General features: G+C 38.3%; 1 protein-coding gene across 1 annotated transcript in view; it reads left to right on the top strand.

Moving 5' to 3' along the window:
- ZNF236 (zinc finger protein 236) overlaps positions 1-14,553 on the top strand; it is a 68,943-nt gene extending 54,390 nt beyond the window's left edge. Inside the window, exons 28-32 of the mRNA XM_063130494.1 lie at positions 1,191-1,322; positions 7,836-8,033; positions 9,406-9,535; positions 12,104-12,280; positions 12,955-14,553. Of these exons, the coding sequence (XP_062986564.1) occupies positions 1,191-1,322; positions 7,836-8,033; positions 9,406-9,535; positions 12,104-12,280; positions 12,955-13,079 (762 nt within the window). The 3' untranslated portion in view covers positions 13,080-14,553. The remainder of the gene's footprint in view (positions 1-1,190; positions 1,323-7,835; positions 8,034-9,405; positions 9,536-12,103; positions 12,281-12,954) is intronic.

Here is a 14,553-nt window from a genome sequence, read left to right as displayed (position 1 = left end):
ATGGGTGAATATGTCTGCTTTCCTTTCTATAACATTCTTATTTTTTTAAGCACAAGTTCATTTTGTCCAGTTTCCATATTCATTTTTTAAAATGTGCACAAGCATTTGTATGCATTTTCTATTCCAACGCCTCCCAAAATACTTTGTTTGCAAGTGGCTTTCTCTATGTTTGCATTTTGGTTCTCTTACGTACCCTGATCTATCTATCTATTGATTCATTTATTTGATTTGTATCCTGCCTTTCTACCAAAAAATAGCACTCAAGGTAGCAAAACTCAAAGGATAATTGCGCTCAGGAAGTGTGGATTAGGTTGGTTCATATTAAAATGCATCTCAATTCACCCTCTTCCCTAACTGTAACCAAACCTGAGTTTGTGCAATTGAAAACAGACATTCTTCCTTCCATTTTCATCCCCTTCCTAGATCTCCCCTCTGTTGAGTTTTAGACGTTAGTAAGCTCCTAAGGGCAGGGCTATATCCTGTTATAGTTTCTGGAGTACCACACCTACTAAAGGTACTATTTTGTTATTCATGTAGACTCAGTGGGCCTGTTTGGACGATCAAACAGTCCACTGTGGATTATTTAAACCATGGTGAGTTGTGGCACCATTTCAAATATTCAAGCCCCAAATGAATCTTGTTGTGTCATCTGAACCCAACGGGACAGTTTCTGTGAGGGTTGTTTAACCCTTGCATAACCCACCTCTGCTGGATTAGGATGAAACAACAAGCCTCATTTGAGGCTTGAATATTCTGGAGGGTACCCATGGGTGCCATGGCTCATCAATACTTAAATAATATGTGAGGATCTATGTCGATCATGCAAACCCAGTCAGTGTGATTATCTGGAATATGTATTTACTGACTTCAATTGAATGATTCGGGTTATATATTTTTGGAATTATTGATAAACATTTATTTTAAATATTTATTTCTTTATTCATTTATTTATTACATTTCTGTACCGCCCAATAGCTGGAGCTCTCTCTTTATTATTTAATAAAAAATGTTTTTGAAGCCAAGAGACATTCACAAATACATATTTTATCTTATCTAATTTTAGCCATGTTAAGGCATCATTGTGGATAGAAATTTAAATAATTAATAATTTCAGATATATGACTCTTTGATTGAATACGACTGTTATATTTTTCTATAAATGTAATTTATTAAGAAATTTCTTTTCGCAGGGACAGCAGTTCCCTGCTTTACTCACAGATTCTAGTCTCTCTGGACAGAGCAGTTCAAGCTCACAACAGGTTATACTAGTGAGTCATACTCCGCATTCAATTCCTGCAAACCATGATGAATTAGCATATCAGGTAAACATGTTTATAAAGTTGCCTTGAAAGAAGACATAAAAAATATGCTCAGTTCGTGTTCTGTAGTTGGGGGAAAATACTGTCATTTATCTTATCCTAATTAATGTAATTTATTATGGAAAGCATCAACTGAGGCATAACGATGAGATTTGCCCTTTTGAGAGGCATTTGAGGCAGCACATATATAAAAATAGTACTTCCTTTTTAACATAACATTGATGTTTTTGTATATTAAATGAGATCAACAGTGCAATCAGATGCATATCTACTCAGAAGTAAATCCTGTTGAATTCAGTGGGTCTTACCCTTAGCTGCAGTTACCTGGAAATAGGTGTTATTGAACTCAATGGGACTTGCTTCTAAGTAGACATGCATAGAATTGCAATGTATGTATACATTCCTATGCCTTATGCCATGCATTTTTTTTCTATTTAAAGTTAAAATCTAATTCTTTTATGTGTCTGCTCTTCTCATATTCATATGTCTTGTTCCTCTTATGTCTTCTTTTCTTCTCATGTCTCTGTGGCATGTCTGCTCCCCAATCTGGTGCCCTCCGGATGTTCTGGAGTACAACTCGCATAATGTCTGAGCATTGGTCATAGTGGCTGGAACTTCTGGGAGTTGTATTTCAAAATATCTGGAGGGCACAGGTTGGGGAAGATGACAATATACCATTATTCCATTTAATTCTTCTGATCCTTACTTGACTCCTATCCTATCCTGCCAACCTGAAATTCACTTCCTTTATTTCCCTGCCCCATTCCCCATCTCCCCCCCACCCCAGTAACCATGTTTTTCAAACTAGGCTTGAAAAGGTAATTTATTAGGATGATTGTCAGTTGAAAATAAAAGGTTTGCTGGATAAGATTCTCTAGCATTCTCCCTCCAAAAGTGTCTTACCAGATGGTTCTGTGAAAGTCATAAGATGAGCAATAATTGTGATAGCCATCTGTTTGCTATTTGTTACCAGTATGCTGCCTCTGAACATGACGGTTTGATTTGATTAGTAGCTGTTGCTGACCTGTCCAGATATGTGTGTAATTTGTTTTTGTTTAAAAGCCATCTAACCCCAATTTAAATGTGATGCCTGGCAAGCGACAAGAACTTACTTATCCCATTTGTGCCTGGTGTCTCATTTAAATTGGTCTGCCATGCCCATTTTTGAACTATTAGTAGCCAGCAATCTATAGCCTGTGCAGGTGATATGCTGTTGTACTAACATGGTACCCACATCAGTTCAAATGAGACAACAGGTGAGTTCTTCCTGCCCACCCAGTGAGCCTAAGATAGTGCCCATCAGCAGTTAGTGGTAATGTATGCTGTAATTTAATAATGTGTGGTATGAACTAGTACTTTATTTTTGTCCTGAACATGTTAATGTCTTGACAATCAATTTAGTTGGATGCTAGGAATATAGGAATCTGCCTTATACTGAGTCAAACCATTGGTCCACGTAGCCCAGTATTATTAGCACTGACAGTCAGTGGCTCACGAGAATTTCAGGCAGGAGTTTTTCCAGTCCTACCAAGAGATGTTCGGCATTGAACATGGGACCATCTGCATGAAAAACATGTGCTCTACCACTGAATTACAAGCCCTTCCTTAATTATCTTTGACTTCAAGTGGTATATTGGAGGGGGCTCTCTTTTTATTTTCTCAGCTCATTCATATTTCACAGGCTGTTCTTATCTTTGGTCATTTTTTTCTAAAGTAAACACACCCACACCCACACCTTGATATTGGTTACCTTCAAGTCTTGTTAAGGAGGTTGATTTTAAGAACATTTTTGATAATTGTTATACTTATAATATGTTATTTATTACCTCTGTTTGACATAGTTTTCCAGATGTACTGCCTGAAACAGTTGTTCAGTTGTGGCTATCTATGTAGTGAAGTTCATTTAGCTTCTCAGCAATTTCCCTGCCTTCTTTTCGTTGTCCTTTTGCATCTTTTCACATCTACATTGCCTATTCTATTGCTTGTTTCTTATGTTTAATTAATTTAATGATGTTTTATTTATTTAAAAAATTATTGGGCCTACTACTTGTAATGGAAGTCAGGGTCCACCTGACGTCCCTGCAAGGTAGCTCCTGGACCAAACGTCCTAGACTCCCAGGCAACCCGCCTCCCTAGCCCTGTCCACAACCAGGATGAGCCAGATGTTCCAAGAGTAAAGCACAAACACACATTAGGGACCAAAGAAGGTTTATTAACACCACTAAGAGTAACATGTAAGGCCTTAGTCAGTAAAAGCTAAGCAAAGGGGAAAAGGGAGGGTTGGGGAAGGAAGTGGGGAAAAAAGAGTGAGAAACGAAGCTGAGGGAAGGAAGCTAGCAATTACCACAATAAAACCATCAGTCATTCCACCACCCTGCCGCAATGGCGGCTGAACTTGTCCACAATGCCCCAACACATTAAAACATAAGAAAAAGCCTAACTAACTCCGGGCAGTCCCCCCTTGACTGCCTGGACCTGATCTTCCCTTGACATGTGTGTCATCCAGCAAAGAAGATGGACCCTTCCACACTAGACACTTTGTCCCTTTTTGGCCACCTGGCCCCATGATCCATTCCCACCAACCAATGCCCTTCCCGGGCCTCTGGCGACCCCTCCCAACAGAAGCGAGACCCACATTCTTTCCCATAGCTGAAATGAGTTGACTTCTAAGCTCTTCTGATAATCCCCAGGTGCTACAGGGGGAGTTTGAAATGCCAAGCAAAGATGAGCTTGGCAGGCATGCCCAGCTCCTTCCCTCCCACCCGAGCCTGGGACAGCGAAGCACAGACCACAATAATATACACATTCTGGCAGACACAAAAAGCAACATTGAAGTAGAACCGCCCAGAGAGCTCCGGCTATTGGGCGGTATAGAAATGAAATGAAATGAAATGAAATAAATAAATAAATAGAACAAAACCCAGGTCAGACCCCTTGTCCTTCACACTACTATACTACATATAAAATATTAAAGAGCACATATTAGAGAATATTCTTTGTTAGCCATCTCTATCATTTGTTCTTCACACTTGTCCCGGAAACATTTTTCTTGTATTTTCCCCTTTTTCATTTTCCCTTCTTAGTTTTCTTTGTTTGGTTTGTGGCTAGTTCCATCTGACCACATTAGCAACTGTATTTCATCAATTGCATATTCTCCTTTCAACTTTAACTGTGGATAGTTGCTTCACTCATCAGTTAGACCCCAAATTTCTTTTCAGCTGTAATTTGTTCAGAGTTTCCCCTCTGCTCTCTTGCCTGGCATTGCTTTTCCTGCTTCCACAGTGACAAATTAATACTAACTGCACAAATGATGGAAAGTCTTACCTGATGATTTTTTTGGGGTGGTTAATGTCTCTTTCAATCTGGATTTACTTCATTCAAGCAATTGATGACATGAAGCATTTTTTCCGTGCTATTCCAAGAATTCATTATGGTTAAATATGTTAACGGCTTTGGAAATACTGCTCTTGTGAAAAAGTGTTACTGATAGGGTTTAAGCCTGGAGCTTTCAGCCACAGTGCTTGAATTGCCTCTGGTCTTTACTCACAGAGTGGGAGTACTCAGAAAGATGGATTGATGGAGACATAAGTCTTAGGAAAATTATCAGGTAAGAAAATTTCTGTATTCAAAGGTTTCCTTACATCTGGAAAGCATCTGTCTTTTTAAACCATCCTTCTGATCTAGCTTTACAATTTGTCATTTGGACAGAGTATGGCAGGCTGATTCCTGGACAGTGGCAGGAGAGTATTCTGTTTTCCCAAGTGGACCAGAAAGGCAGGCCCAATTGTAATTATCCTGGGAGGTGGAATCTCCCAGCTTCCAGAATGGCTATGCCTTCAGAGCAGGTAGGCAGATTGAGACTGGGCAATGGTTTTATACCAAGCCTTTTCACATTATAAGCAATCTCACCCAGACCCCACACTAATTCTCCTCCTCCTCCTCCTCCCCATTTTGTGTGAGTTATCATAGATATGTGAAGGGAGAAGATGTTACTGACAGGCTAGTAGCAAATGGAGTTTTCATACCCAACATGAGGAGCCGGAGAATAGAACTGATAGCTTCAGGACAGCTCCTGAGCGCGTGATGATAACATGCATAAAAACGAATGGCAGGGTTTTAAGCCTTCTTACATCTCAACCCAAAATTGTGGATAGAATCACCACGGCATTGGGATATTAGAACTGGTTGTGAACTTCACTGAGAGGTACTGAGCCCTTACTGCTCAATCACATGTTCCTATTGTGAATAATCCATAGCAGACAACATCCACATGTAGAAATGCAAGCTTCCAAGGGTAGGGAACCCACTGCCAGAAAATGACAGCTAAATAATAATGATAATACTTCGAATCTATATAGCACTTTTCTTAAGCTGCTGCATTCAGATGTAAAGTCAAGCCATGATTTGTCGTTAAAAATATTGGTAGCCTTAAGCCTCCGGTTTGTGCACTCCCCTCTTTGCCTTCCTCTGCACATGCAAGAGATTAGAAGATTCCCTTCCAGGTTTTTTACAGACCATCCTTTGCTGGATTTAGGCATTAATTTCTACAGCCATGGGCTAAGGGAGAAAGAAAAGAGGAAGCACATGAGCCCAGGACTGTTCATATTCATAACAGCAAATTCAAAGCTGTGGCTTTGAAAACAGTGACTTGCCTGAAGCCATGTAGTCTGAGTTTTGAATTGAACTGCATACTTTCAAAATCATAGTTAGCTATTACACTGGATCACTTAAAAATATGAATGAAGAAAGAGAAGGAAATAAACGGACTAAAGTTAAAAAGAATTCATCTGGCTCTCCTTGCACTCCCTCAAGGCTAAGTGGATGGCATTTTCTAATATATACAGATAGTGCTATGCCCAAGTTGAAAAGGGAATAGAAGACCAACATCTTTTCACCCTGAGACTACGACATAATAGAATGGCAGATACAAGCAGAACATGTAGCTGTATAGCCAATATATCTGTTGGCTGGCTGAGTGTGCATTGGGTAAAATGATGTTTCCATTGATATGGGAACAAGTTCCACTTTCTACTGCACAGTAGAAAGTGGAACTGTGTTTTTCACTGTGTTCCAGAACAGAAAGTGAAGTTTTGGAGAGTAACTGAAGAACCTTGTGCATGCCTTTTCTCTTTCCTCCTGTTTTCAGGCATAATGCACAATAGTTAAAGTAATGCCCCAGAAAGTCAAGATTTGTGGATCACATTACACTCTCGGTGGTGACCCTGGCGGCTTCCAGTTCTGTCAGATATTCTTCACCAGAGACCTGTCGTCCGTATGCACTCATCCAGTATATACATTGTCTGTAGGGCTGTGGTGATTCTCGGAACAGACCTCTAATTGAGAGATGATGATGCTTTCTCATGGGACCTAAAAGTCAATGTTCCATTTTTCTTCATGGAAAATGAAGCTATGGGATGGAGTCTGTAGCTGCCTAAGGAATGCTTCTGTAATTCTGTTCAGATAAGAATAAGGAGGTTAGGAAGAACAGTGAGCTTATTTCTCCCCTTCAAAAACAGTTCTTGGCAGAAGTGTTAGAGGACAAGCTTTCCAGATAGTTACAATCTTGTATATACTACAAGCAATTGAGGCATTGCTACCTAAAGAACATTAAATGTTGTAAGCCGCCCAGAGAGCTTCGGCTGTGGGGCGGTATATAAATGTAATTAAATAAATAAATAAATAAATAATTGTGAAAACATGTTCCTTGGAAGGAATCTGGAGAGTGGAGCCATCCTTGCCATACCCACTTCCAACAGAAATATTTGTCTCAGCAAAGCCAGCTTTTGGAAGGAAGACACTTCATAAGTTATTGTACCAGTGAAGGTGCTGGCACAGAAGAGCTCTCAAAGGCATGCCAATGTTGTAGTACATTCTGAAGAACAGAATACATTCCCGACATTGTCAGAAGAAGGAGGAATTTCTTCCTTATGCATTCTTCTTCCAGTCAGTGTCAGGAGGGTATTCTGACATTCCCTTACTACTACACTAACAGAGGCATAGAAGGAATTCATACCAAAGACTCTCAGCGATGGCCATTTGGTTCTTCTTTCCTGTGCCGTTAATTTATTTGTTAGTTGCTCCAGTTTTTGCGTTTCTCAGTGTGTTTAAATTGCATGTAAGAACAGAATAACCTCCTGCCACTTACTAGAGCAGAAATTCACAGGTAAATTCCTTAACTCTAAACCTGAGTGAAGATATATTGTGCATTCTTAATCGCTTATCAGATTATTTTTTCCTAAAGATGTGAAGATGGTTTGTAAATTTAAAAAAAGTAGGGGGGGGGGGGGAAAACAGGTCTTAAAAAGATTAGATTGCCTCATAATTAATTCCTTTATTTACTGAAGAGTTGAACGAAATGTTGCATGGCATATCTCAATATTCATTCAATAAATATGTGTTCCTCTAAGCATGATGACATCACACCTGAAAAAAACTACTAGTTAAATAATCTCATGCATTTTAAGTGGTCTTACTTCCTATAATCATTTGTATGTATATTTTATTTAACTGTTGCAGGTGAGTGAGGTTTCCCCAACTCTGTCTAAAGGCATTCAAGCTGAAAAAGAACCCCGTGTCCACCAGTGTTTTGAATGTAGTCAAACATTTTCATCAGCTGCCATGCTAATGCAGCATAGCAAAGAAGTTCATGGAAAGGAAAGAATCCATGTTTGTCATATTTGCAATAAAGCTTTCAAACGAGCAACGCACCTTAAGGTATGAAAAAAATCAAAAGACGGCTGCAATGAAAATGAAAGAGGCCTCAGAAAGGTCTAGCTTGACAAAGAGGTCCTCTTTGTTTAAATCCTGTGAAAAAGTGCATCTTTATTCATTTTTGCAGTGAAGATCTTCTTCCAGGTCAATATTAGTTGAAAACAAATCTTGATCCTATTGGGAACCTTTCCTCCATATTCTTTAATAAGTTTTAAAAGATGAGTTATAAAAGGCTCTCATTTAATAGTGAATAGGGATCCCTACAAGATTATACTTGTTTTAATTTTCTCCTGGATTTTGGGGTTCCAAATTACTTGATCTGGAGTAACCCTAATGCTTTATCATTCCTCCATTCTTCAATTTTTGATACCTGGACTTTGCTCAAACTGCTGATAAATAGGGCCATGGTGTGCTTTTCTTCAGTTTTGCTATCCTAGGGTAACTGGCGCTTGATGAGTATTCTTTGTAGCAAGCGAGTAATATTTCTGCAGTCACTCCTAATTGACAGATAGACCAAGCTATGATAATTTTCCTGGACGGTAGGATGTGCAAGTTCCCAGTTGTCATTAGTCCTGTTACCTAAAGAAGACCAATGGCTGCTTCCACCTCCCATGTTTAAAAGGTTGACCAGAATAGCTTCCTTTTAAGGAAGATTTTTGCTATTTAACCATTTTTATGATGCTGATTGTGCTTGTTTCTTTGTTGCAGTTCTTTTTAGCATTGCATATGTTTTACTGTATTTTATTGTGCGCGACCTTTAGTGTCACTCTTGACCAGTAACCAGAGTAGAAATTTAAATAATACACAGAATGCAACATCTTAGAACAGGGCTGAGGAGGCCCTCCGGAAATTGTTGGACTCCAATTTCCATCAGCTTCAGTGAGCCTTGTGAATGGTGAGGGATGATGGGGTTACAGTTCATCAAAATGTTCCCCAATCCTGTTTTCGTATTTAATTTTCTAGGTGCAGAAAGAGAAATAACCCTTCATTCTAATTCATAGATGTGGTTCAGTAGTTATAGAAAACTGTTATATTTGAACTGAGCCATAGTGGTTCCACCAACATTGTCTGTAGTTAGTCTTTCCCTGTAATGTCTGGAATTTGGTCAAATACGGTGGTTTTCATTTTAGTGTTGTTTCTACTGAAAAAGGAAATTGTAAATGGTTATGCTTGCTCTTCGTTTGAAATGTTTTATTTTTAATACAAGAAGGCTTTGCTCTTGTTAAGGGGTGCATGTTATTTGCGTCCTTTCTATAACAGACTGAATTTGGCCATTGCTGATGTCATACTTTATAGATTTCACAAAATAGATAGTGTGAGGTAACCTCATGTATAGAATCAAATGTGCAACATATTTGTTGTGTATTTTGATTAGGAGCATATGCAAACACATCAGGCTGGACCATCATTAAGTTCCCAAAAGCCAAGAGTATTTAAATGTGATACTTGTGAAAAAGCATTTGCTAAGCCAAGTCAACTGGAAAGACACAGCCGCATTCATACAGGTAAGAAATTAGTAGTACAAGTAGCTAACTATAAGCTGCTAAGGAATGCAAATATTTAAGTAAATTATGTAGGACTTAAATTATCACCTGGGAAAATAGATGTGGGTGATCACTTTCATACCTGATCAACATTGTATACATTTCAAGGCTTTATGGTGTGGTCAGTGTGCAAACTAGAGAGTCCAGACATGTGAAATTCAGATTTCAGTCACAGTTTGTTTCGTACAACTTTTCTGCCAGTGCTTATTTGTCTGTTTTATATAGATGATTTTCAAAGACACTCAGTACTCAGTATGGTCCAGTGGATGGAGAAAGTTGAATCTATGGATGTAATGAGGTTGTCTTGGACTATACAAGTACAAAGTATTATGTTCCTGAAGAGTTTAGGAATACTCTAGCATTTTTTATATTTGCTGTGAGTGAGTGAAGAGTCAATTTTAAATATGTAATAAAAACCCAAACAAATAATACTGGGATCAAGAAGAGAAATAACAACTACCTTCAGTTTTCTCTGTGATTATGGTCTGACAAAGATATGCTTTTCAGTCTGTACTTCATACCATTGCCTCGAATCTTATAAATGAATGTATCCATTCAGAAAAAGCACGAGATTTACTTTACTGGATCATCTTGCTTGCCTTGAAAAGCAAGTACAGTAGTCTGTTTTCAACAGTGGTCAGCCCAATACTTGTGGGAGCTCACAAGCTAGGCATAAAGACAATGGTCTTCTCTGTTCTTAATATCCAGTATCTGGTATTCAGAAATACACTGCTTCTGTAAAAGTAGACTCTATTTAAGAATCAAAGCTAATAGTTGTTAGCTTCCATCAATTTGTCTTATCCCTTTTTAAACCCATCTAAGCTTTAAAAGATACTACATTTTGTAGTAGTGACTCCCATAAGCTTATTACTTGTTATGTGAAGAATTCCTTTTGTCTGCTTTGAACCTACTTCCAATTGATTTGTTTGGAGAACCTCAAGCTCTGATACTACAAGAGACGGATTTCTCTCTCTCTCTCTCTCTCTCCTCTTTAAAAGCAATTCTTAATTTTATACACCTCTATCATATCCCACCTTAGTTGTCTTTCCCCCCTAAACTACAAAGCTCCAAACACTTTAGCCTTTCCTTACAGACTTTTGACAATTGTAGCTCCCCTTTTCTGTGCTTTTCCCAACTTTGGTATCCTTTTTGAGATAGGGTGACAAGGATTCTACATGGCAGCTTCTAGCAGTTTGTCCTAGTGCACTGTTTCTCACGCAGTGGGCTGGAGACCCCCAGTGGGCCTCAGTCCACTTTCAGTGCTCCTTGCCTGCCTGCACCCCAGAGCTTTGGACTGAGACCAGGAGTAGTTCCCTGCATCTACAGTGCACAGGCACACAGGGGAACAGGAATTAGTTAGCGAACAAGGCAGTAGCATGCAAAGCTGAAGGGGAGGAAAGGAAAGAAAGAAAATAGATGACAGGTAGAATGTTTCCAGATGAGGGTGTGGGGAGGAGGAGAAAGAATGGGAATAAGGGAGGTTGAATGGGCAGATGGACTGCGGGAGAAATAAAGGAGAAGTGCTGCATTTTGTGGCCCTGGCAACAGCCACCTCCACTGTCTTGGAACGGCAACCTGCCATTGAGCAGTGGCACTGGAAACTGGAGACCCTGTGTATGTGTGTGAGTGAGTGTGTTTGATAAAAGGTTGTTAATCATGATGGTATTGATAATAGGGATAAGTAAGGGGAAGTGTTATAGAAGAAAGCACCAAGAGAGAGGGATGAAAGAAAATGACAGGATAGGGTATAATTAAAGTGTGAACAAAGGAGGGGGGGAGAAATGGCAGGGGAAGAACAAAAAAATACTTTGACACACATGGGAAGAGAGGAAAGAAAAGTATAAAACATAGGCCTTAGCTAGACTTAAGGTTTATCCCAGGATCGTCGCGGGGTCGTCCCTGCCTGCTCCCAAGATATCCTGTGTGTCATTTACATGAGCAGGGATGATCCCAGGATAAACCTTAGGTCTAGCTAAGGCCCTAGTTTTCTCCACTTTGAGCCTCCGGATTAGCGAATTCTGCCTAAAATGGGGGAGCTCGTGACACCTCTAGAGCTAATGTCTGTACTTAATATGAGGAAAGACGAACAATGAAATTCCCTGCCAGAAGAAAATCTCTGTGGCAAAGGATTTCCAAAGAAGGATTAGATATCAAAAGACATAAGTAATTGACAGTTGATTATGCAAAATTCTACCTCCATTTGCCTCCATTTTACGCTGAACCCCTGACTAGGTAACTGCCTCTCTGGATGTTGCTGCTAGAGACGTGCTTCTTTTCTAAATGTCTGCCTCTTGTCTTGAGCTATGAGATATATATTTTAGAGTGGCTTAGAAAAGATATCTCAACAAAGATAAGTCACAGGTTAGCATCCAGTTGGTTGCTTGTAGTGAGGAAGATCTCTTTCCTGAGTGCTCACAAACAGTTTAGGTCACATTAATATATATGTGAAACTTAAGGTGGTTTCCCCCCCCCCCCTTCCAATCTGCTTCACTTTGCAATAACTCTTTTAATATCCCCTCTTTATTATAGGAGAACGGCCGTTTCAGTGTACGCTATGTGAGAAAGCTTTTAACCAGAAGAGTGCACTGCAAGTTCATATGAAAAAACACACAGGAGAAAGACCATACAAGTGTGATTATTGTGCAATGGGTTTTACTCAGAAAAGCAATATGAAGCTTCATATGAAGCGAGCTCATGGATATTCTGGTATGTGTAAGTTTTACAGACTATTTTAGGCCTTTTAGGGCTTAGACCAGCTCTTTAATTTGCAGCACAGTATTCACAAGGCTCACGGACTGCATTGAGTACTGGAAGTATTCAGTTTTCTACATTTTTGTTTTCAGCCCCAACACTCCATCTCTAAGTATTCAAAAGTATATTCTAGGGAATACGTGTTTTGTTGTGTTACTATTTGTGCTCTATTGGTTTTTTCCCTCTTCGCCATACTCTACAGAGTTATACCATGGTCTCTATAATTATTCAGTTGACATGTTAATGTAGATATAGGAGCTCCATTACCCTGAAGAGCTGCGACAGAACTTTAAATTGACATCACAGGATAAGCATTCAGGTTTCTCTTAATGTGAATATATCTACTCTGTCCATTTGGGACCCCACATGCTAGAGCCTTTGAAATCACATGCACGGCTCTGCATCAAAATGTTTACAGTGAATAAGGTTTGGGAATATTCCTTCATAAGTAAATACTACATAAAATGGATGTAGTTTCCTTCCTCTCCCCCCCCCCCCCAAAAGAAAAGAAAAGAAAAGAAAAAGGAAATGCATTTCTTATTATGTATTTAGTAAAACTTTTATATTTAACTCTTCTGTATTTGCAGTAGATCTTGTGGTATACCTCTTAGCATTATTTCTCTTGGTAGGCACGGTACAAGAATCCAGCAACCATCAAGGGCAGGAAGGCGAAGACATTAATCGTTCTCTGAACTTGGAAGAGGTTGTTCAAGAATCTTCAAATGAATGGCAGAGTATAACCAATATTTTTTGATGACTACTAAGGTGAAAGCTTGAAATGCTTTCAGGACTAGATTTTTTTAAAAGAAGAAATAGTCATCTGTGGATTTTTACTATTAAAACATATTGGAAATAAGATAATATAGCTTTTTAAATACTACAAAAAAACCTAAAGAACTATTGTCTTTTGTAAGCTTGTAGAATATTGAAGAAACACCAGATAAACTTTGCTATATTGTCTACAATCAGTGATCTCAGGTACATGGAACTTGTTCATTTTTTGAATCCACCATATGTGTATTTACTTAAATAACAAACACACACACACACAGATGTTGGTATCAGTGAAGGGTGATTAGATGATAGGCCATATGGAAGTCCTGCCAATCATGAGCGTGTCTTGACTGTTTAGAATTAATTGGAAGGGAACTTATCTCAAAATTAGATGGATGTAGTAGAGAATGACAATGTCTGATACTATTTTAGTCCATTAATTGGTGTTGCTGGTATTTCAAAAATTGAGAGTACATATTCATTTTATTTAATGACTGTTACTTGTTACTATTTCCCAATGGTACATATTCAGTTTCAAATTCAGCAATAATTATTCAAAGAAAAGCCAGCTAATGACAACAGCGGCTCCATGAATTGAACAGCAAATGCATGTATTTTCTGTGTAGGTCTTACAGCTAAGAAACTTTAGCTAGATCACCATGAAAACATAAGCCATATATTAAAGATGGTAGAACATAGAAAACTGTACATCTTCCTGACCAAACCAAGTGAACTGTGGGAGGTGTTCCATCAGTTAACAAAAGTTGGTCTCCTTAACAGGTCCAAATGAGTAAAAATATTAATTTTTGTTGCCATTTATTCTGAGAGATTTTTAAAAAGTTTAAAACTACCTAGTCTTTTCAGTATTGCTCTGAAAAGTCCCATTTACTGAGAAAAGGTATCATCATATCAAAAACAAAAAACCCTCACACTGGATTAAAGCATATGTTCTGTTTTAGACATTCCAAAGACAGAAGGATCTTGCTTAATTTTACTTTGATTTTAAAATTTCTTTATATGTTATATATATGTGTGTATGTATATACAGATATTTAAGCCTCTATGTGGCTGATGAGTATATTTTGTAAATAATAATCCAAGTTACAAGAAGTGTTCATAAAGTTTTCAACTTTAGATGAACTCTTCAAAAACAGTATTGATTCATTTTATTGTAATGTAAACATGTTATACTTTTCTGAAAAATAATTGCTTTTTATTTGCTCTCAGTTCCAGAAAGAAACTATCTGTACATATAATTTATATTTTGTGTATTATAGCACTTTCTATTTCCTGAAGGGGAAGAATCACTGCTTTTGATAGGACATCTCATAATTCTTTTGTTAACTCTGGACATATGTATATAAGTGATATAGCTGGTGGCTTGAAAATAACACTTTTGTTATGTGGAAATATTTAAGTCAGACATATGTTAAATAATATTAATTTTTTCCAAA

Source organism: Elgaria multicarinata, chromosome 7, assembly GCF_023053635.1.
Source record: "Elgaria multicarinata webbii isolate HBS135686 ecotype San Diego chromosome 7, rElgMul1.1.pri, whole genome shotgun sequence".
Classification (NCBI taxonomy): domain Eukaryota; kingdom Metazoa; phylum Chordata; class Lepidosauria; order Squamata; family Anguidae; genus Elgaria; species Elgaria multicarinata.
This window is presented reverse-complemented; position numbering and strand designations above follow the sequence as displayed.